This window comes from Zosterops lateralis (assembly GCF_965231275.1).
Source record: "Zosterops lateralis genome assembly, chromosome: 3".
In the NCBI taxonomy this organism is placed as follows: Eukaryota; Metazoa; Chordata; class Aves; order Passeriformes; family Zosteropidae; genus Zosterops; species Zosterops lateralis.
Genome location: NC_139764.1, coordinates 13,780,654 through 13,805,242, shown reverse-complemented (window position 1 = coordinate 13,805,242; position 24,589 = coordinate 13,780,654). Strand labels below are relative to the sequence as shown.

Below are 24,589 nucleotides of genomic sequence, written 5' to 3'. Positions count from 1 at the left end.
AAAAACTGGTTTCATCTGAAAAGTACCACACTTATGATTTTTGATGTCACACTTATACCTTAAGACAAGATTGCACCTGCCTGGAAAAGATGAGATTGCAACCGCAGTGAAAAAAAACAATGTAGAGAAATTCAGAGAAAGCACAGGAGGAATGTCACACATTTTATAAGATCCTGGGGGCAATTCCCACCTGTCTGGGTGAAGTTGAAGCAGCAGAGGCTCTGCCATGTTCCCAACAGGTCAAGTGGACTGTGCTGCACAGGGCACACCTTGCACACTCAGGAGAGCTTCTTACCCCTGCAGTTATCTCACCTCTGATTCATATGGCCTGAACCCTTCTCCAGGGACTGGAGGATGTAAAAGCTTTTGATGAAACTATTAAAGATCCAAGGCTGAAGCAGCAGCAGGGCACTTAGCAGTTTTTCAGGCAGCATCCATGAGTGCTGTCTGGTACAGTACAGTCTTAGCTACATCTATTTATGTCCCTTTCAGGATTTACTATACCTGGATTTAGGTCGTATCACCTCACTGAATATCACCTACACCTTAGCATAAGCTCAGGAAGAAAGAATCCTCTCTAAAGCCTTAATATGTGCAGAAAACACCTGCGTTTATGAAAAACAATGGTTCTCACCAGAGTACAGCAGTATCTGCTACCATAAGGAAATCCATCAAAAATTATTATCTAGTTTAGGACAAAGCAGCCTTTTATAGACGGTAAGTGTAACTGGAACACACATAACTTATTCCAATTAGCTGGAAGTCCTGACATAGCAGGTGGCAGCAGTGCATCCATTACTATAATGTGGAAAATATATGGTGCATGGCAACAGGCAGTTGTATTTGTCTTGATTATGGAACCTGGAAACAGCACTTTCTATCCTATCTGCTGTGGTAAAATCATTTTTTCTGACCCTCGAATGAAAACGAGCCTTTAACAACGTACACAGGTGATACTTTCATGTTTCTTCTGCTAAATGAATATCAGGGCTATGAGTCTTCTATGGACACTTAAACACCCATTATAAGAGAATTTGATTGTGAACATGAAGTAGAAAAAAAAAAGCCAAAAAGAATTTTATGTTATACAGGTACTTAGAAATCTCCCAAGCTAGAGGAGGGAAAAGATCCTTCCTACAACAGTACACAGGGCAACACTAGTGCATGCACTAACAGCACATGTGAAATTATAAACCTTTGTCTCCCTTCTGGAAACAGTAATTATTTGTCACTATTGCTCTGAACCCATGCTGCAATTTCAGGTTTTCCTCTAGTCAATTCAGACATAGGAGACATGGATCTAAACTCAGCCTGTCTTCTCAAATATGCTCATGTATCAATGAGATATAGAAACATAGCTACTTCATCATTCCCACCAGAGATATCTAAAATGTGAAAGATCAAACGTGACTTAACAGATGTATGTTTTACTATATTCTATTGTTAGAGGGATTAAAACAAAAAACAAAAAACAAAAAAACAAAAAAACAAACAAAAAAAAAAAAACCACACCTTGTTGCAGTTGGAAATGAGAGATTCCTGCACAGTCAAGACATTAAAATCCCTGAAAAAATAATATCCTGATGCTGTTGCTGACCCTTCGGCTTAACCATATTTTAAAGCAGTGGATGACACGGTTGCAAGTGCCTGACTTAAGAACAATACATGTAAATCCATTTTTAAATAATAATTACAGAATATTATTCCTTATCCATTCAATCATGAAATATCTTACTCAAGATTGTTGCTAGCCCTACAGGAGGCAGAGAAGAATTTTTCATTTACCAATGGGGAGCCTGAGAACAACTGGCAATAAAACTAACACCCCACTCCCGCCCTGGTCAAATACTCCATGGGAATACTGTTGTGCAATTACCTGGAACACACAGAAAGCTGAAGTCACAGCTCTTTATATAAAGGCAGCTTTTGAGAGAAGACACAAGTAAATAACATCTAATTGTTCAGGATACAGGAGATCAGAATCTGGCTCATTAAACATTTCAACAGCAAATCCACCTTAGCTATCTTAATAATGTCTTATTGTCTTAATGCTTGCAATGTGTATTAGTTTTGGCTGGAATAGAGTTAAATTCCTTTCTAGTACTTGCTATTGGGCTGTGTTTTGGATTTGTGCTGGAAATAGTAATTCGGGGGTGTTTTGGTTATTTCTGAGCAGGGCTAACTCAGAGTTGAGGTCTTTTCTGCTTCTCATCCCACCCCACCAGTGAGCAGTTGGGTGCACAAGGAGCTGGGAGGGGACACAGCTGGGACAGCTAAATGTCCAAGAGGACATTCCATATTATATGGCATCACACTCAGCTTATTAAGCTGGGCGAAGAAGGAAGAAGAGGAGGGTGTTCAGAAGGATGCCATTTGTCTCTCCAAATCCATTACATGTGATGGAGCCCTGCTGTCCTGGGGATGGCTGAACACCTGTCTGCCCGTGGTGGACAAAGTCCTTGGTTTGCTTTGCTTGCATGCATTACTTTTTTCTTACTTAAAGGCAAGTGTCATGCATTAAACCATCTTTACCTCAAACAACAAGTTTTTTCACTTTAACTCTACTGATTCTCTCCCCCATACCACTGGTGGTGAGTGAGGGCCTTGCTTGGTGCCTGGGTTTGAATCATGACACAATCCTTATCAAAAGGAAAATGCACACACTCAAATACATCCATATACACAAACAGGCATGACTGAAGACTAGTCTGCTTCAAAAAGCCCATAATTTTGAATCCAGCACAAGTTTTCAAAGATGACAGGTGAAGACATCTGAACCAGAAAATTATCTAAACAAGGGAATGGTATTATTGGTGGTGAATCTGGGGTATCTGGTATGTCTACACAACTCCATGGATAGTCTGCCTCTTCTGCAGACTCTGCTCTCCTTCAAGGCTCCCAACTTATCATATTTACCACACCTGAAAATGACTGATTTGGCCGTTATGTAGGTGTACTTTCAGAAAAACATATTTACATAGGAGGTGAAGCATTACTTTCTTCTCTCAGTAAAGAATTATTGGTAAAAGAAAAACAAAAGTTTTAACTGTTTTTCATTTAAAGTCATCTTCTCTGATAGAGACTGGATAAAAGACCAAAAATTCTAAGTATAATCATTTTATTCCACATGCATGAATTAGTATATGGGACAGCTAAATGCCAACTGGTATCATCATCATGCCTACCAAGTTAAAACACAGTGTTTTGCTATTCTTACTAACCATTTGTGGGGGAAATTATAATTCTGAAAGCAAAAGTGGCCTGTCAAAAATACTCTGTTATAAGAAATTTTAAAAGAAGAGACAGGAAATGTTCGTGCATATTGTTCATTTAAAGAAAAAAAAAGAAAGACAGTGCTGCAGAAGATAACAAAAATTATGCATAAGTAGAGGTCCATGCTAACTTTCAGCAAGGCTTTAGCCTGTTGTTTTCATTTATATTTAAAATACAAAGACATTTTAATTAAATTAGCATTTATATAAAGAGTTCATAAATTAATGGAACATTTAAGAAATACCCAGCATATAAAATGACGTCCTTTAAATTGCTAAAATACCTGGATAATATTTCAGTATGTGTAGCTTTCACTTCAGGGTTAATTCATTTGCCTGTCTGGGTAATAATGTTTACTCTATACAATTTGTATCCATGAAAGACTCTACTGCTATATAAGATTCCCAGGAACATAAAACAAGCAACAGTGAAGGTCCTTTGTCTCCTTTCTTAAATTAAATGGAACTGTCCATATCTTGTGAGGCATTAGCTTCCCTCCCCAGCTATCAGCTGGGGATGCTGGTCAGGCTGGAAGGAGAGCTGTAGCTCACTGAGAGACCAGTAATGTTCTCCTGGTTCTGGAGTTTGTAGCAAAGAAGAGGAAGTTTTATCCACTGGTGCAATCACACCTTGTTTAGATAACTCTCACTGACATTTGAAGAGCCCTACTGTTGCAGCAGCCCTCTTCTTAGAGGGCAGAAATGAGCCAAGACACAAATTCTTTGTTTATCACATCAGGAAAAGGGTCCTGGTTTATTCCTCTTCACAGCTCAGCCATCCTGACTCCAACCATTCACTGACTCTGCCTGCAGCAGCTCCTACTGTAAGTTTTCCCTTGCAGCCTCTGACTGCTGGTTATTTCCTGCTAAACTCTGACTGCAGGGACTAGTTTGCAGACTCTGACTGCAGGCTTTTACCCAGCTAGACTGTGACTGCAGGTTCTAACAACAGGCTCTGACTGCACACCCAGACTGACCTCACAACAGCAATTCTCTCTCCCCAGGATCCTCCTTCTTCATGCCTCTCTATGATAACCCCTTCATCAGCTAACCCACTCCCTTTTATCACACTTACCTTTATTGGATACAGCTGGGACTCATGGGGAGAGGCTGCATTGGATAATTAACACAGCTGTTACTTATCAGGGGCAAGGTCAGCTGTATCCCTTCTCCCACACCCTGCATCTTCAACAGGTCTACCAGCACAAATGTTTTAAAAAGCAATGTAGATACCAAACCTAACTGGAAGCCTTCCTGGAAGGTGTGGTCATGAAACATTGCAAAATACAGCTTCCAACTGTCTCTGTCATGAAAGGATCTGACCTAGGTGCTTCTGACCACATTCAGCAGCATCCTCTGCATCTCCTGGTACAGACACACCTCAGAGCCAGGCCTGATGAAAAGACCTGAAAGCCATGGCTTGGCAGCACCTTGAGCTGGTGAGGATGTGGCTCATTTAATCACTGTGAACACAAGATGCAGAAACTTCATGCAATGTTAAAGTTTACCCGTATTTAATTTTTTATTTTCAGAGTATCTGAGTAATGATATCAGAGAGTTTATTGTGCATAATGTCACTGCATTAGTGAATCTGCCACAGTCTCTGTGTAGTGAAATGAGACCTAAAACAAGTTTACTGGCCAAAATACAACAATTTGAATCATTAATTGAGTGCCAGTGGTGACATGACCTAAAGACCCAAATCTGAAATGCAAAGAACAAGCAGGGAACTGGAGAGTCCTCTTCTCTCAAATCTGTTACAATCTTGGATTCCATTTCCTGGAAAACTATTAGTAAGATATGAACTTAACTGAGAAATTTTAATTGTTTTTTCCCCCTACCACTTTATCAGATAATTAAAATTGCAAAGCTGCAAGGTAAATGTTCTAAAGGGTCTTTGACTGGCTGACTGCACAAGAAAACACAGAGGCCATGATTTAGAATTAAGATAGAATGGCTGAACATGGCAATACATCCTGACTTCTTTAAAAGGATTATCTATAAATATTAGATATATACCAATACATTTTAACTACTATACCTTCATTATGCATATTTAGCTCCTTGACAATTATGCAATATAACTCAGAACATTTGGATTGATGTCTCTGCTCAAATCAAAAACAAGAATGCTTTTATATATTGCTAAGTACTGTCCAAGAATATTTAATGGGTTTCAGTGAAGATGTAACTAGGGTATAGCTAAGGTAATGGAATAAGCTGTCCTCTAGCTCTGTTTATTAGGAAATACATCATTATTAAATCTTAATCCATTCCATAAGAAAATAAGCAAAGGAGGAATAACTGTAGCAAGATGAATAGCCTTATTAGAGGAAGATCTAAGAATACTTTTATTTCAAAATTGGATTAGAGGTATGACAGACTGTGCCATATAGCAAAAAAAGGTCTGTGCCATTTATCAAGGAATCTAAAATTTGATAAAATGCATGTGTGTGCAGAAGGATCGTTTCATAAACACATTTAAGTGAATATGATACAATAAATTGAGCCTATGGACATGTGCTGAATAATTATTTATGATAGCAGTAAAATGTGATGGTGGCATTTATTATTTCAGGGTTTTCTCCATGACAGGTAGTGCTTCTTTTTTTTTCCTTTCTAATTATGATTCAGTACTACACCTTTATTTTTAGTTTTTTCTACTGCATATATGTACCAAAACTACACTGTATGAAAAAAATAACATTTTAAAATGCCTCAAAAATTAAAAACTTAATACCACACTGCAAATCTAGAGCTTGAGAAAACATCTTTCTACATCAGAGAATACAAATTGACCTAGTACCTCCAAGATCTACTAAAATATCTCATTAATATTACATTTCTATTAGATAAGAGTAATGCTCCTTGATTTCTCATCTCTTTCTGCTATAAGTGAAGAAAGTTATAAAGATGACAAAGAAACAAAAGAACACTGATTCGAATTTTATGCCCAATAAACTTTGCTCTGAGGGACTAAACAGACTTCATCAATGCAGACAATTTGTATTGGACAAGTTCCATCCAGGACACTTTGGTACACATCTTTAGTGTGCATTCAGTAAAATCTGGACTTTTAGGGACAATCTTCAGCCCTGTCCTCTTGCAAATCTTATTTGCAGCCCCTCCCCTCTACAGAGATCCTTCACACCAGTGTAATATGAAAGAGGATTTCAGTACACGGGGAACAGCTTATTAATTTTACACAGCTCTTGAGCTATTTTGAAACCTACCCTGGAGAGTACTGTCAGCAGTAAAGAGTGAATATTTCCTCAGCTTTCTTGTCTTTTTCTATTCAATCCATCTGCTTAGCACAATGAGCTCAACAACCTCTGACTGAAATTTCTAGACGCCACCAAAATACAAATATTAAAAACTGTAATGTCCACTAAGATAAGAAATAAAAGACATGCTACATGACATACTATTAAAAAAAAAATAAAAATAAAATTATACAAGAAAGCTACTGCTGACCTCTCTGTGACTGCTGGCTCTTCATATCTGTGGGTATCATGGTAAATCAGACATTCTCACCGTAATCTAGAAAGCCTTGCCTTGGTCATTGTCACAAAGAAACGGCCTGTGAAATCATTCTTATGAACTGCTAATTATGCTAACAGTAAATGAAAGTAACTAATCCTTTTCAACAAAGCTGTCTTCATTGAATGAAATCCTCACCTCATTCACATTCACTCATGGAATGGAGAGAAAATACTTTCCCTACTGATGCCAACATTCAAATATCCAGAGCGATTACATGGAGAAGGAACATTTAAATGGCAAAGAGTATCTGTAAAACAAAATGACATGAGGTGAAACCACCAGCTCAAATCTTGACTCAATGCATTATGACTGCCCTTCTCACTTAATAGACATCAGATACCATGAACAACTGTAATTACAAGACAAGCAGAGGACAATATTTAAAGGAACTGCCCCTCTTATGGGCACAAAAATGCAAGCCATGATGGGGAGTTTGTAAAGATTTGACTTATACCAAAAGACAGGCAAAGATCACCTGTGATAGCATAAGAGCTCAAAGTTTGGTGTTCTGGCACACACAGAGATCCATATTTTAGGCCTTTTCTACATCTAAAATAATTACAGTAGCTCTATAAAAATCAAACCAGATAACTGTGGAGTTACTTACTGGGAAGGGGGTGAGGGAAACAGAAATTTTCACAGGGAGAAAATATGTCTGTTCATCTTAAACAAAGATATAATGTCTGCTCAACTAATTTTCCTTTTCTTCTTGCCCTCTCCCATGTTTTTGCATAGCCCTTTTTCTCTTTTGTTTTTATTTTTTTTTTCACACCAGTTCTGTTAATTTCACAGTGTGACCTACACAGCAAAGGAAGGGTGGTATTTGGTATTTGGTCAGTAAGCCAGCACACTGTTTTAATGCTCCTGGATCTTAGCATTGGCACAACTCAATGGAATGAAATAGCAACACAGGACTTGAGTCTTTCATTCCTTTTCCCATTCCAGGCTGCTGTGTGACTTATGGAAAGATGCTTTTCACATTCAGGTAGGCAAAGCTGTGAGTATTCCTGGGACAAACCACAGGGCTGTTCATTAACACGGACAAGCAAAGGCAGAGCAGAATAATCCTTAACCTGTGCTGTGCTGCGCTGGTTTTGGTTTGGCACGCAGCAGTGGGAAGAGCCCTGCCCTGAGTGGGAATTGCTCACTTCAGGATGACTGGAGCCTGGCATAGGCTGAGCCAGCATGGGATCTGCTCTGAGCTGTGCCAGTGGAGAGCAGGGTGTTACACACTCTGGCCATGCCCCAGATACAGCTCTTATATCATGGGCAAGTGCACAAGGCACACAGAGGGAAGTTTCAGGTGGCCAATCTGGCCAGTGTGTGATTTCTTTGAGTCATTCAAGAGGAGATGAATGCAAAGCTGATTCCCTGTGTCTCAGCTCCTCTCAAACAGGAATAACCATTCCAGACAAGCCTGTGCCAAGAGAGGCAGAAGCACTGGAGAGACACCAGTGCATTTGCAGGACAAGGGTTAATACATGTGCTAGTTTTCCACACGACAGAAACAGAGGTTTTTAGCAAATCTGAGCTCATTCACGCTAAGTCTCATTTAGCAATAATGACTGCTCATTTTCTCCCTCTGATCTTCCTTTTTCTCCAAACTATACTTTATCAATTGACTGACCCCTACAGAAGACAAAGTACCACCACACACTGTATCTACATGTAAATTTATTCCTAGATTACATACTTTTTTTCCCATTTTTTCTTCTATTTCAATTAATTACACTTGAAAGAAGGAAATAAGGAAGAGAGTGATTATCAAATAGCCAGCTGAGCTCAAGTTAATGAAACTTGACTTGAAACAAAAGAAAATAAGGATTTTTCAAAATCCTTACCTATTTATTTACTCACACCACTGGTGCTATGACCAGCTTAGGATAAATCTCTCTCACATCTCCAGCAGTGACCTTGTACTGAAACACTGACATTCGTCCCTATTCTCAAATGCCAGCAAAACCAATATAGGATACACTGATTTCACTGAAACCACCTTTCCCAAGTCTGTAAGTTCCCTGGCATGGAAATGTTATCCTACAAGAACAATGAACAGATGGGGTCTCAGGAATCTTCAGGTGAGTCACTTGTGATTTATATCAGCATCAATAGCTGCCACTATTGATATGTAGAAATATATCACATGTTTTTTCCCCGGTTTAATTATTTACCTTTGCTGACCTCAGGCTCTTTGAAACTAAGCTTCTGCACACTTATGTGGGAGCTGCATTTTCATTTAGATAATGATACAACTGGCAAAACCACTGCCAGCTACTACTGAAATTTAAGTGTCTGGGTTAGGCATTTACAGGCCACTGTTCTTCTTAGACTAATAACTCCTCTTATCTGCATGCTTAACAGCAGTTTTGCAATATTTTGCACAGTAAGAAAGGCAAACATCTCATTTTGAGATGTTTGGTTTTGATGTTGTTGCTGCAAAATAATGTTGCTACTATTCTTTCTTCAACAAGTTCTCCCTCTAAATGCCATACAGTGGATTTTACTATATTCACGTCAGACAACAGCTGAAGCTGTCAAATTGTGCTGAGTGGTGAAAAGCAGCTTCAAGAGCTAATGTGAGAAAATGCTACAAAAATTAAAAGTCATCATTACAAAATTAGTTCTGGCTTAACCTTAGTGTTTGTTGTCCCTATTAGAAGTCAGCACAGTCAAAATGATCATTTGGCCTATGGACTCTCATACATAACACCTTCTAGCCAACTATTTCTAACAACCCAACGTTGCAAGTTTCTTAGACATGGGACTCGAAAAATAAAGTCTTCTAATTGATGAGGTATAACAGGAGCAGTCATACTCCCACAAATTCAGTAGTATTTCCAAGAAATAAAAAGTTGCTTGGAAAAACTTTCAAGCAATAAAATAACTGTAGACTTTACCCTCACCTTCACTTGCCCAAGTAATGTTTATTTAGCCTCACTTGAGATAACAGGTTATTTAGGAAGAAGACATTCACATAATTTCTATTTTTTTTTTTAGAGTAATGAACAGCAGTATTTGAGAGCTGCTCTGAATGCCAGGGTTGGGGCGCATGCCCCAGGCAGATTTAAAATCCACAGCAAGGCAAACTGCAAACACAAACCAGCCTGAGAAGGGGATGAGCAGAAAGATGGGGCTTGGATGAGTGCCACAGAATGTTCTGACCAACTGGGACACCAGGATTTTAGGACGCATCCATTTAGATACAGCCAAAGGGTCTAATCTCACATCTGTTGTTTTGTCACAACTTCTAAACTCCTCTCTGTGGGCACTGACTATCCAAATCTAAAATAACGGCATGATTCAATTCATGCTCATATGTTTTCCATAAATATGGCAATTCATTATATTCCCTGAAAGGTCCCTCATAATTCTTGTCATGTGAAATAAAGTTAACTGATCCACTAACTGCATCAAAAATTTCAAAATACACTTGTTGGCATTATTATTTGCAACATTTTTTTCACAGTTTGGGCAGCATTGTTTTAGGGAGGGGGACCACAACAGAAGCACTGTGTGCTTGAGACACATCATATCTGACAGAGGCAAAACAAATCAGATCATGAAGTGGAAATTTTGGGGTTGACCTCAATAAAATCAAATCAGGCTTGGGCCAACGATTAAAAACAGTTCCTTTTGTAGCACTCCATTCCTTCACGTCGTTTCATCTCCACTTTTCAGTCAAGAGGAGCCACACCCATAGCAATTTGTCCCCATCTCCTCTCCACTTAATTCCCAGGGCTCTAGAGCTGTTGTCACTGAGAAACACAACCAACTCCTGTGATTCAGCAATGCAAACATGGATTAAGACTATATCTGATTTTTCTTCAACATAAAGAAACTTTCTCATGTTTTTTGAAATTTCTCCGTGTCTAGTCATTCTCTGTTCTTCTTTATTTTACAAATGCAGATGAGCTGAATTAATTAAGTAAATTAGAGAAGCCCTAACTCTGTTGCAGATATGCAGGGATAAAAGTACACATTTAGAAAGCAGTCAACTTGCTTTAGAAGCTTGTTGGCATTTCTTTGCATGTACAGCTGCAGTACAAGAGAGAATAAAGAAAGAGTTAACACTTCTAACATTTTGGAGTAGTTGTCCAAGGGCACTCCCTGCTAAGGTTCTTGAACACCAGAAGGACCTGAGCAAATGTTCTGTTGCTGAGCCTCTGCCTCTCCATGTTTGAGCAGCAAGCTCTTTGGGATATACCTAGCTATGGATCTTAAAAGAAAAGTTGTCCTTGTACCACTTACAATTCAAATATGAGGAAAAAATAAACAAACAAGCAAACAAACAACTATGTACATTCCTCACCCCTCCAGGTAAACCCTGCCTCAGCTCCGACCTTGTCTGGCCTTCTGGGATTTAGGATCCTAGATAGCATGTACTTATTGTATTTGCATACTTTCTTTGTCATCCAACCCCCAGAAAAAAAATGCTTTTTGACTCTTAGGCCACCTAGAGTGTGTGAGCCAGTCTTACCTTTAATCTGGGTTGTTTTGGTGGATTTGATCATTTCAGTGCTGTCAGAAATCCAGAATTATTTTTTACAGTGATTCAATAATCATGGGTCAGAGATGATGACTGCTTCTAAGCAAGACACCCTCCTTACCAACCTATCCCAGTCCTATGGAGTGACATCCAGCAGCACTTTTTCTTCCCTCCTCCTTTCCCATTTTATTTCACTGGCTCCTTTTTTCAGTCACTTAAGGAGAAAAGGAATAATTAATTCTATTGTTTTGAATAGTTGCATCTATGGTTAATGATTATTGTTGCTGAGTAGTTTTTTTAATGTTTTCAACTCTCAGAGAAACTCTCAACTCACCACTATGAACTATTTTCTCATTATCATGGAACAACCACGATATGTAAGAGCATGCAGGTGCCTGTGCCCAAATGTATATGAAGTCATGAGAAAGAGGCAAGAAAGGCCCTTCCAGACATCAAATTTAGCTATTCAGAAGGAAAATAATATCCAAAGGATGGAAAGTACATGACCCCTCTACGTTTGTCGCTTTTAATTGTATAGAATAGTGTTTATAATAAACTTTCTTTCATCAAATTAGACTACTCCATTCTCCTCATAATCACAGCTACATTCACAAGTCAGCTTATTATCACAGCAAGATCTATCAGCTCTGCCTACACTGTATTTACAAACTAGAAAGGAAGTTGTTAGCTTAGAAAAATGCATTACAGATACTGCGATAGACATGAGGACATCAAACATAATCACAGAAAGATAAATTAACTGAGTCTGGGGAAAGACAAGAAAGAGGTCAGCAATGTCATCTTGATTACTCAGAAAGGTTAAGAACTACTGCAAACTTTGACCAAGGAAAGACAAAAGATAAACTTCAGTGAACTAAACTATGTGATCCATGGAAATCACAATAATCAAGCCTGGTTTACCATGGTAATGACCATCCAGGTGAGAAAGGGGAGAAAATATTAGAACAGCAGAATTGGTTGTGCTTAAATCACACTGGGCACAGTAGTTTTGGCTACAGAGTTCTCCCTTAGAGTAAAATGAAGAGACAGAAGGAAATTTCCCTTAAAGCCAAGTCAACTTTTCACTATCAGAAAAAAATCCATCTTTGAAAATTAGAAACAGCAGGAAGTACACTGCATTGAATGCTAAATTAATTTCTTCTGATAACTTATTTCAAACAGTATTTGATTAAAAGACAATAGACATGCTTTAAATCTAAAAAACATGGTTACCACAGGCTGAGGCAAAAGTGGTGTTGCTGATAAGTGACAACAGCATTGTTATTTATTTAGCTCTTGTAAAGGCGCCCCAGTCAATCAATAGCTATGCATGTACCAAGGCAGTGGGACTTGTATAAAGATGCTTATCAGAAATCCATGGGCAACATTCCACTTTTGATTACAGTGCTGCAGACTGTCCCCAGTCCTGCTGAAGACTGTGTGCCTCCTTGACAAGCCATACTGACAGAAATAATAATATAGAAACCCCACTTCCTAATATGCATATCCAACTGCACAGCCAATTAACCACTATGCTGACTGAAATTGCTTTGTTATTCATTCCATTCCAACTGATGTTAATACTTTGGCAGCTGATGGGGATAATAACCGATGGAGCATATTGGAAATTTTGAAAGGGATATAAAATTTATGTAATTTAAAGACATTGAGAAAGCTACTATGCTTTACAGTCATAAAACCTGAAATGTCTAAATGTTTTGTGTAAGAAGTACTCAGAGCAGGAGAACCAGTATGTACTGGAAAATCTGTGAATGAAAAGGAGGCATTTAAAAAGATTGTGATATACAAACAGGTTTGAAATAACATTAAAAAAGGCCATTATAAGATGAAAATGAGAGTTTTTCACCTCTACCTCTAACATCACACTGAGTAACAATGCTTGAACATCTGGAAACATTTACATTTGATGTTTTAATTAAAATATAACTCTTTTCTGCAACATAAGCATATTGTAACCAAAAAATGTCATTTCATTTATCCTAATCCATAAAACCATTTGCTTTATCTTTATATACCAAAATAACAATTCCAGTATGTTAAAAAATAATAAAAGGCCATAAAATTATTTTTATCTACACTAATAAGTCGGGATTTTCTTACAAAAATAAAATGTTTTCTACACATCATAGGGACATCTTTCAAAGTTGTCTGGATCATATATTTCACGATGGTGGTATAAATTATTTCACTGCCCCACTGCAATTCTAGCCCTGCAGTTCTTATTTGGTGAAAACTCCTGTGGAGCTCAACAGACATCTTCCCTGCACAAGGGCTGCCTGACCAGGCTGCTTTGTACTCCAGTAGCAGTGAGCTGGTGACTCTGCTGCACGAGTCTCTCCAAAGGGACATCATTTGGGTGAATCCAGTGCATGAGCTCTGCCAACAATAGTGAAGCAGAGCCTGGAAGAAGCTGGTCTAGCTCAGGAGTGGGAGATCAGTATGTGTGTCCCTGCTGCCACATCATGCTCTGGATGGAAAGCACTGGAGGAGTGGATGTGCTGTGGTAACACACCATCCTCAGCTCTCAGCTCCAAAACGTGCCAACTTTTACTCCTCAAAACTCCCATTTTGCACAAACCCATTCTTCCTGCTCAGGAACTTGGCTGCTGAAGCTCAACCTCCTAAACCTCTCTGTTGTTCCACCACAAAGGTCCCTAGCACCAACCCAAACTGCCACTTTCTTAAGATCTGCTGCCAGAACCTCATTCTGTTTACTTCAGACTGTCTCTGCTTCTCCTAAGCCACTGGCCCACATGTTGGTCCTAAGCCTCATTGAGTCAAAACTCTTCTGGCACGGAGTTAAGTCAGGCCTTTAAGTGCACAACCCCTGCTACACACAGAACTCAGCTCCTTCTGTTCTGCCTGTGACCATGTGGGCCCTATTCCTTCCTCATTTTTGCCTTTTCTTTCCAAGCACATGCACATACTGACATGCAGATTTCATTGTTCACCTCCTGGCTCCTATTCCCACAAATTAAAACAAACAAACAAACAAAAACCACAAACAGAATCAGTTTGCATTTAGCCTCAACAAGATCCTGAGAGCACAGAAAGAAGAAGCAATCAGAAGTGGACACATTTCTTGTCATTTGGTAAACTGAATTGGGAGCCATAAAAGAGTAGACAAAGAAGTGTTTGCAGGAAGGCAGGAGTGAATGAGGATGATGACAGCCATCCATATGGCTACACTTTTAACATATTCAAGATGCAATTTTCCCTTCACACATGATCTATCATGTCCCTGGATTCTTAAAGAAACAGCCTTTCTTAAAGTTACCAAGGAAGTTGCAACCCCTCTCATTTTTATGGGCTTTGCCATGGAACAGCCCTGCTTTTGTAATCTAGAGCATGAACTGTTCTATCTACTTTAAAAAAAACAAACAAACAAACAAAACCAAACCATGGTAGATAGAGCTATAACAAAAGCAATAGCCACCTTCTTGAATGGATCAAGAAGGACATAAATCATCAAATAAACCACATGCTACAAGAGACCACTGGTGAGGGATGAGCAGTGTATGATTTACATTTATGAACATTAGTCTTTGACTTCTCAGTACTTCTCCTTACATTGTTAATACCATGATCCACAGAATCATTTTCTTATTCCTTCCTGTGGTTAAGCTTTCAAATCTTTCACCCATCTTTCACATGAGTTTAATAAGAGTCAGAAAGCAAAACTGAACAGTCATTTGGTCAGGCTTGAAAGATGTTTAATTTTGACTTCTAGTGTATTAAAAGACTGTGTGCTGAACTACTTTTTGTGTAATATGGTGAGCTAATTGCTTGGTTGGGATTCTGTTTATGTCTCTGTGAGGCACAATACTGTCCACATGAGATCACACTACCAAGCAAAATCCCAGCAAAATTACCTGATGAGAATATTAGCAGCAGGATCTTGCTTTGGTTTTTTTTAAAGAAGTGGAAGAAATCCAGCCATGCTGGGCTTTTGGCTTTGCTTATACTACTAGCTGAAATTGTGTTGGCTCAAGGAAAACTGAAAGATTAAAAAAATCAAACCCAAGAGGGTGGGGGTGTCAGGGCTAGCCAATGTCAGGGGTAAAGGGGAAGGGTGTGAATGTCTGAGGGCTGTGGTGACATTTATTGAGTGTCTGAACAAAGCTCCTTCCTTTCACACTTCTAATTCACGATATTAGAGAGCAATGCTTCCATTTGGGATCGACTAATTGACCTGCCCTAAAAGCTATTTTCCACTTTTAGCAGGTAAGATGCTACAAAAAGCTGACAAAGTAACAAAAAAAGCTGCTATGACGTCACCATAAAAACTGCAATTTTTTATTTACAGTCATATAAGACTAGCACAAAATACCTGCAAAACTGAATGGAGCTAAGGCTGAAGGATACAAGCCTCAGAAGCAAATTTCTACCTGGCTACATCAGCAGGGGCTAGGAAGGCTGGATAAGAGGATATAAGGAGCAAGCACACACACACACACTCCCTTCTCCCTCACCCAGTTCTCTCTGAAGGATGCTTAGAGATGCAGTGTTGGGCTCCACAGGAACTGTGTCCAACACTGCTCAGCCTCAGACAGAAATGTTTCTGTCAGGCGTACAGAAGCAAATGGGAACATCTCTCTGAAGAATTAATAATGAAAAGAATTAAATGTTTTAAAATGCTGTCAGATAGCAGAATTTCTTAAGAACACAGGAAAGCAAAGACACTTGGAGCTATCAAGTAAACATTCTGAAATGCCACCTTATGACAGAGAACATCCCTCTTTTCATAAAATCAGTTCTTAACTTCTGGAGAGGCTCCTGGGCTTCCCTATGAAGTCCTTAAGTAGCAGCTCCACCTCTTTGTATTTCATTTTCTTTAACAAGACTTATTTCTTCTGAGAAACCTGCTTTTCTACACATCCCCCTTTGACTGGGTCCAAGGTAATGTTTTCAGAAACTGGCGAAAGGTGTGATTTTAAAATACTTTCTAAGGAATTGTAGCTGGTACCTCTATAATCATGTTTCTTTCCCTCTCATCTTTTTAGCCTTCCCTCAAATGAATAGCAAGCCCCTACATGATATGCCCATATGGGCAGAAATTGAGAGGATAATAAGCATATACATATATATATATATGTGTGTGCACACACATACATCTTTAGCTCTCCCCTGTAGCACACACATTACAGAACATGCAGCATTCTCAATCTTGCACTGCCTCAAGTGCACTACAGAGAAGAGTGGTGGCCTGAATTTCTCAGTTGTTTTGTTTCTAATTACACCAGCCATATAAGTTTTTCAAAAATAACAAAACGCTTAAGAAGAGGTATTTCTGTGCACTTCATCTATTCTAGCAGTTATGTATCACAAGGGGCACTTAGCACACAGCGGGAATTTTCAGGTAAACGATGTTACAGTTTCCACCAATACCAGCATTGTTAATCACTGGGAAAAATCCAATAATTCCTAACTACCTCGTGCCTGCAACTAGGTCATCTTGCACAGAGAAGTAAAGGTTAAGTACAAGATCTGGTTTTTACTTTCCAAAGCCTGTAAATGACATCGCATGGTCGAGCAAATGAAGCAAGGCAAGACGAGAAAATGAAGAAGAATGAAGCTGTATAATCTAATCAGAAACCAACTAGGGGGTTTCTTTATCTTCTCTTCCTCCCTCGGAGACAAAGGGAAGCTTTAAATCCTTAAAACACAGTCTGCTGTTTCGCTTTCTGTGACAGCTTTTGGTACACCCGAACACAGTTATGCACACCTATTCTGCAGGTATTGATGTGCAGGTTCTCGCAAGTCTGAGTGAAAAAAAAGAAAGAGAACTGCACGGGGCTCTCCAAAAGGCACTGAAGCAGCTTCCTGTCACTTGAGAAACTAACTACCGGAGCACTGCCGTTCTTAAGCAAAATGCATTATGCACCTAGAAAGGATGTCACGCCTGTCCCTTTGCTGCCCGCTACAGTGTCTCCCTCCCTCGGTGTCTCAGCGCTCACCGCTCCTCCGATCCCCGGCATAATGAGCTGACCTTTGCTTTAGTTCATCGACTTTCGACCAAGGTAATGAACTGGAAGCGGCACCATCATCACCAGCGGTTTAAGCAGCGCCCCGGTTCCCTCCCCGCCCCTCGCCGGGGTCCCCAGGCACCCTGCGCTGCCTCCGCCGTGCGGGCGGCTGGTCCCGGGCTGTGTCCCCGCTCCGGGGCAGGGAGGGGACGGGGCGGGGGGGTCAAACGAGGCGGGGCACTCCGGGCCGGGGGCCGCAGCTCCGGGCGCCTCCGGGCTGGGCTTTCAGGCGGCGGCTCCCTCTGCGGCGGGGCAGGGAGCGCCGGGCTGCGGGAGAAGCTCCTCTCCGGCGCCTGCCCCGCGCCCGCGGACCCTCAGCGACCCCGCGGGGCTCAGGGCACGGGCACGCTGCCAGCCCCAGGGGATGGATGCCCGGCAGCATCCCCCGCCCGGCCGGGACCGCCCGAGCCCCCCGCCCCACCGGGAGCGGCGGGACGGGCCCGGACCCCGCCCGACGGGGCTCCCTGCGGGCCCGGCCCTTCCTTCTCCTCGTCCTCCCCCCGAGGCCGCCGCAGCCCCGGCCCGCGGGGTCCCGCCTGAGCTCTGCCCCCGACCGCGCAGGGACCGAGCGGCGCCCGAACCCACCGTGTCCGCCTCGCAAGGAAGCCGGTGACCTGTAGATAGCGATAGGCACTGAATGATGTTTGCTGCTGCCGTGGAAATGGTGAATGTGGTGAGCGCCCAAACTGGAGGCGCCCCACGCCACCCCAAGGAGGCCGCTGAGAGTGAGCGGGACTATCCAGAGCAGGGCCAAGCGGCCGCCGGCGCTGCTGCTGCCGCTGCTGGCGGGTCCCGGCTCCGGGCTGCCCCTCAGGAGCCCCCCCATCCTCCGGTGCGCGCCCAGCCGGCCCGTGGCGTCCTCGGGAGGAGCGGCGGCCACAGCGAGGGAGGCAAACTTTGGGCAGAGGCGCTCGCACGCCCGCACACGGCGCTGGCTGCGGCTCACGGCACCAGGCGAGCCATCTCTTCCCTTTGGGAAAGCCTGCGAGGATCCTTTTCTCCGGGTCTTCTTCTACCCAAAACAATCCGAGACATAGTCAGAGAGAATCCAGGCAGTTCAGAGCCTTCGCAAAGAGGTGGAAGTGGGGGAAAAGCCCCGCGCCCAAACAATGGTTAGTTTCGGCTTTCCCGGGGCCGGCGCTCATTAACAATACTCCACAGTTGCAAGGGCTACGAGAACGCCAAGCATTCCCCCATCCTCAGTAATCCACAGTGCAGCCAATCGTGCCACATTTCTGCTAAGAAAGAGAAGAGGGGATGCCACTCCATCAGCCAGCGCTGGGAAAGCAGAGAAAAATCAAAGTGCTGCTCTTCCCTCCATTCATCTCCAAACTGGTGAGCCCTCACCGAGCGAGCTGAGCTCTCTCCCGGCGCGCACACACACTCACACACTCACACTCGCCAACACACACTCGCACACGCCGCCAGACAATAATCAGGCTGCTCCGGCAATCTCACTGCTCTGGCCACTGACAGTAATACCCGAGGATGTTTTCAGGGAGAATAGTGCACCCTTATGAAAGAAGCTGGGAAAAAAAAAAATAAAAAAATAAAAAATAAAAATAAGCATGCTTGCGAGGAGCCAGGGCTATGCAAATCTGCAGTCTCCGAACAGCAAATCGCTGAGGCTTGGATGCAATGCAGAGGACGAGCCTATGTTAAAGAGGGAGGCTGAGTTCAGCTCCCACACAGTCGCGCTCCCTCTCCTCATCCTTTCGGGAGGCGCGCAGTGCCAGAACGCGGCTCGGGCGGTGAGGAGGGACACACACACACACACACACACACACTCACTCACATACACTCTCACACACACACACTCACTCTCTCTCTCTCTCCCACGCCTCTCCTCCCCACCCGCGCCGCGGAGTCAGCAGCACGGCAGGAGCACTTCCCCTCCTCCGACAGTTCAGAGGTACCACTGTCTAAAAAACCACACTTTTCGTCTTAAAAAGAACGATTTCGGGGTCTTTTAATTTCCTTAAACTTGGCCCATGCGATGTTTCCCTGGGTCACCCCGGCTGTGATTATCCGGTAATTACACACACGGCGCCGAACAAAGAGTTACCGGGATTTTCTCCGGCTCTACTCAAGTACCGCACCTCGGCCGCCCACCGCCAGCCGCGGCCGCAAACTGGGCTGAAAAAAAAAATAAATAAAAAAAATAAAAAAATCGTTTCTGGGCTGATCCTCCCCGTTCCCCCGCAGCTGCAGGGCGGCGCCGGCAGCTCCCGCATCCCCACCCGGGTGCGGGGCTGGCTCTACCCCCAAAGCGGGGCGGGGGGCTCCCCTACACCACCGGGCACCCCGCAGAGACACGCACACAGAGCCGGGGGCGCCATGGGAGGCGATGTCACGTTTCCAAGGCAAGGCTCGCTGTGCTAAGGGCCAACCCATCACCCCGCGGCGGGTCCTGCAGCCCCTGCAGTACCGCACCTGGGCACAGCAGGGTGTGCGAGCCGCACACTCCCGGCCCTCCTCTGCCTCTCCCTGCCTCCCTCCCCCGCTGCCAGCCTGCCGTAGATCTTGTGCCATGCCTTCAGCAGCATGAGATCATGGGCGCGGGGTGCGGATGCGTGAAAAGCGAGAGGGCGAGCGGTGGGCGTGAGAAATTTTTTTTTTCTTTTTTTTTTTAAGATACATTTCGCGTTAATTTAAATGAAAACCGCTGCAATTCGCCGAGGCGCTAATTCCCGCGGGTGCGAAGGGAAGTCACAACCTTTGCTCAGCTGCGTAGGCTGAGGAACGAGAAAGGCATTTCGCCCCCCCGGAGAAAGAAACGCCCTCGGGCGCGGGGTCGTGCCGGGGCCGCGCACAGAGACCACAGAGCCCCGAATCCCCAGAGCAGCGGAGAGCCAGAACCAGAGCCAGGGACAGCTCCTGCCCTGCCCTGCCCCGCCCCGGGGGCGGTGCTGGACACACCCCTGCACACCTGGACGCGCCGCATCGCAGCCTCGCCACGCCCAGCAAGTTTTGCCACGACGCCGAGGGAAATTTTAACAAAGCTTTAAGGGAGCGAGGAAAGCAGCAGTCCCGGTGCCCGAGCCCTGTCTGCACTCCGTGGAAGGGCTGACACGAATCCCGAAGGAAGCCCGCACCCGCCCTGGAACACCCTCAGCTCGCCAGAGGGAATGGCAGCTCAGGAGGAAATCAGTGACTTTTCCAACCTGTCTCCAAAAGGTGTGAAAGAAGAAACACCAATTTTCCAAACTATATCAGCTTTCAACTGTCATGTACTGTCACCTCCGAAAAAAATAAAGGACAATAAAGTCTCTAAGTTTCGGAGTTAGGGAAAGAAGGAGAGAAAAAGGTATGAAACCTTAAAGGAACGTCAGCCTGGATTCGACAGCTCTCATAAAATTAACCCTCCTCATATATGTTTCCTGTTCATGCAAGTAATGCGTGCTAGAAATTTCATCCATAAATACCACTAGGTTTTCTATCAGTCTGACTCAAGAAACAAAATATTTCAGTCACTGGGACCAGTTTTTCATTAAACTGTTCGTTCACATGTTGCTGCCGTTTTAGAAACAGGCAGTAGTTAACTTGACTGTTCTTAATGATTCTAGACATCCTACAGACGAGGAACTCAAAATTGTTATCACTCCTATTCTGAAATAGGAAGCCCGTATTGCCAACCGTGTAACGATACAGTTGGCAAGGCAGTTGTACAGATAAAATTTCAGTTGGCAAGGCCTGTCTAGACTGACTTTACTCGGCTGTGCTGCTTTGAGGCCGCCATGGGGAGCTGCATTGTGCTACCTTACAGTGGGAGTTTCCCTGCCAGCACCAGGGAAAGCAAGGCTCCATCCCCATTGGGGGATTCCCCATTAGGTGCGTGATAAATGTGACATTGGGGTAAAAATTCGTGATGAAAAATATAGAAATATATGTTAGATTGGTGTTAATATAAAAATGTAAAAAGGTATAGTCTGTTTTAAAAATTCTTCCCTAGTCAGGCGGCTGCTCATACAGCAACTGCTTCTCAGCCTGAGACAGAGAGCAGGACAGGGGCCATCAGGATGGACAAAGAAACTGGCCAACTGAGATAAGAATTGGCATCATACCCAGATGGAGAAATTCCTCCCCGAACGAAGAGGAATTCCTCGCCGGAGACTACACATCGATGTAATCGTGGACCGGCGGGCCCGATCCGCATGTGAAAAGAACCTTCCCAGAATACAATTTGCAAAGTTCGACAAATCCGAGAAACCCATCCAAAGATGTATTTGGACTATTTGCTGGACTATGCCCCACACCTGTTTTGCCTCAGGGTACGAAAAACCCTATAAAACCCCGGGCTGCAATCCGCTCCCTGTGGATTTGGGAAATCTGTACCTTAGGGTGTGGACCCCTGTCCACCCAGCACTGCACTGCCCGTCCTATTTGTGGTTTCTCTCTTTGTCGGTGATTGGGATTGTTTTTCTAATAAATTGTTTCTTTATTAATCTGATTTTTGCCATTGCATTTATAACAGGTGTAACCTTGCTGAGAGAGGCTTTCCACAGATCCCTTCCAGCCCGAGCACAGTTAGTTCAGCTTTGGTTGAAGATCCACTTAGGTGTGGATTCAGAAGGACTTTGTGGAAGGACTCTGTGTTGTTGAAGATCTTCATAGTTTGAGTACCTTAATCTAAATTATTGCTCCATCTGCCATCTACTGTGCCAAGAAGGCCTAAAGTGCTTAAAAAACAAGGACAAATGAATAAAATGTTTAGATCCTTCCAAGGTACTTCATTTAATGTTATACTGAGGATAAAAGGGCTTTTTAAGCGATCTACTTTATTAAAAATGTACTATTTATGCAGCACACATACACAACTGCCACTAAAGTTCCTAGTTTCAATTTGTGCCTGGAGACTACTTAGTGAAGTTTTTTTTTTCCATCGGATAAATTATAATGGGTCATTTTTAGGTGCTACAGTGTGATATTAAACACTATTTAGGGATCATTAACTTAATGAATTGTTTTGCTTCTGTGCATCCAAACCAAGAGTTGAGTACACAAAGGCCAAATCCTCACAGAACTATTTAGGCATCTAACTCTTGTTTAAGTGCCCTGTTAAAGTGTGAATGGGGGGACTGGCCTCTAAGTAGGCATCTCTTTCTAGATCTGGTAATGTGATCAGCACCTTGGGTGTAGCAACTCCAATTTTAACAACGTTTGACATTTTTCTGGCTCTGCACTCTGAACCACAAGCAAGAGAGGACTATCCAAGTTTCACAGGAGAGAAAGGTGATCTAATGCAGTGCAAGGGTGAGAAATGGGAGTGAATTATTTCGCAGAAAATATTAAAAGATTCTTCACCAGAAAGGTGAAGAAGGAAGTGTGTATGAAAGCAAGATGGAGACAGGAAGGCAAAAAAGGGACATTCCAGTAAAATCCTCTCTTGCTCAATTTTTTTGTGTTTTCAGCAAGCTAATAAAACTTCTTTCTGATTTGAAGCAAATCTTGGTAGTCAGACACTTATAGTTTTTGTGTGTTTTGATTTGAGGAAGATTGTAGGTGAGTGTCGGTCTCTTTACTCAAGTAATGAATGATAGAACAAGAAGAAATGGCCTCAAGTCATGACAGGGAAAATTTAGACTGGATATCAGGAAAAATTTCTACAAGTGTTGTCAAGCATGGGAACAGGCTGCCCAGGGGGAACAGGCTGCCCAGTGATGAATTAATCATTGCTGGAAGTATTTAAAAAGACCTGTAGAGATTCAGATTAGATATTGGAAAGAAATTCTTTACTGTGAGGGTGATGAGACACTGGAACAGTTTGCCCAGAGAAGCTGTGGATGCCCCGTTCCTGGAAATGTTCAAGGCCAGGCTGGATGGAGCTCTGTCTAGTGGGAAGGTGTCCCTGTCCATGGTAGGGGAGTTGGAATGAGATCATATTTAAGATCCCTTTCAATCCAAACCATTCCAGGTTTCTGTGTGGCATTTAAGGACATGATTCAGTGGCCTCGACAGTGCTAGGTTAATGGTGATCTTAGAGGTCCCTTCCAACCTAAATGGCCCCACGATTCTGTGATTCTATTTAAAAAGTTTAATTGGATGTTTTGGGAGTTGGAGTTAGGTTTTTTAATGACAAGTAAGTTAAAAGCTTCTGCAAGTAATCACAATGAAAACTGAAGGTAAGCAGCATCTCTTATTTAAAATGCTTGCCTTTTTTACCCCCTGCTGACATAAGAGTACGAGTTTTTGTTAGCTGAGGACTAAATGAATTTGAAATTACGTGGTTTTGATCCCCAAGGACAGAAATGTACTTCCAACACAGTCAACATGCTGGCATCACTCTGTGAAGGTTCAAAGAATGAAGAGGTGGTACAAAAGAAGGCAATAAACAAGAGTTTGTATAAACAAATAAATGTTCAACTGCAAGCATAATAAATAAAATGTGAAAATGAACTCTAGTGTTCACAAGGTAGTTTTTAGTATCTCAAGATTCAGCTCAGTGAAGTTTGTCCCATTTAGCACTTATCCTGTGCAGGTCACATTGGTAGTAAAGGTGACTTTTAATCGAGGTATTTCCACCAAATGAACTCTGTTAATAGCACTAGGCTCCTGAATTTTTTGAGCAAGAATATACTTATTGTGAGAATACAATTTCTCTGATTTGTTCTAGTGTCATTATGCTATCTATGCTAAACACCAAATGCTCCTAAAGAAAATTTATACAAGCAAAAAAAATACTCCCATGAGTGTAGTTTCCATTACTTCCTCAAATAAAATTAGATACTTCTTGCTGGTATGTACATATCTTTCTGCAACAGTACAGATAGATCAGCTAAGATGGACAACTTCAGCAACACCAGCAAAACTGAAGTGCAGACCATGCCTGAGGCCAGCAGAATATGTCAGTTAAATTCAGGGCTCCTTTTCCTTAAGTGCCACCTTATGCAACCAGGCTTCTCTGGCCACCTCTAGTTAATCCTGCACTTAGTGTCGTAATATCCACTCTGAAACTCCTGAAGCTCAACTGCTGTTCAACAAAAAAATAATAATAATAAAAAAATTAAAAAACCAAAACCAAACCAAACCAAACCAAAAAAACCCAACCCAAACCACCTCTACAAATCTGTATTTGTATTACAGCATTACAATGTAATTAACTATGGAGAGTTTTAACACACTACCAATGTTTTACGTTACAGGTTTTCCCCACTACTAGGCTTGGACTCTCCCTTAATTTGAAAACACATGGACATTCTGTGATTACAATTAAAAAGACCCGAATTCATGTTTATCCAGCC

At 42.4% G+C, this 24,589-nt stretch overlaps 1 protein-coding gene across 9 annotated transcripts in view; it reads right to left on the bottom strand.

The window, feature by feature from the left end:
- NRXN1 (neurexin 1) overlaps positions 1-24,589 on the bottom strand; it is a gene marked incomplete at its 5' end in the record, with an annotated part of 479,408 nt that overhangs the window by 252,177 nt on the left and 202,642 nt on the right. For 3 of the 9 annotated variants that reach the window (XM_083857916.1, XM_083857917.1, XM_083857918.1), the window contains one exon: positions 17,934-18,174. The exons of the other annotated variants lie outside the window; for them this stretch is intronic. In XM_083857916.1, the coding sequence (XP_083714042.1) occupies positions 17,934-18,174 (241 nt within the window). Of the gene's footprint in view, positions 1-17,933; positions 18,175-24,589 lie in introns of those variants that run through there. 9 annotated transcript variants of the gene reach the window in all.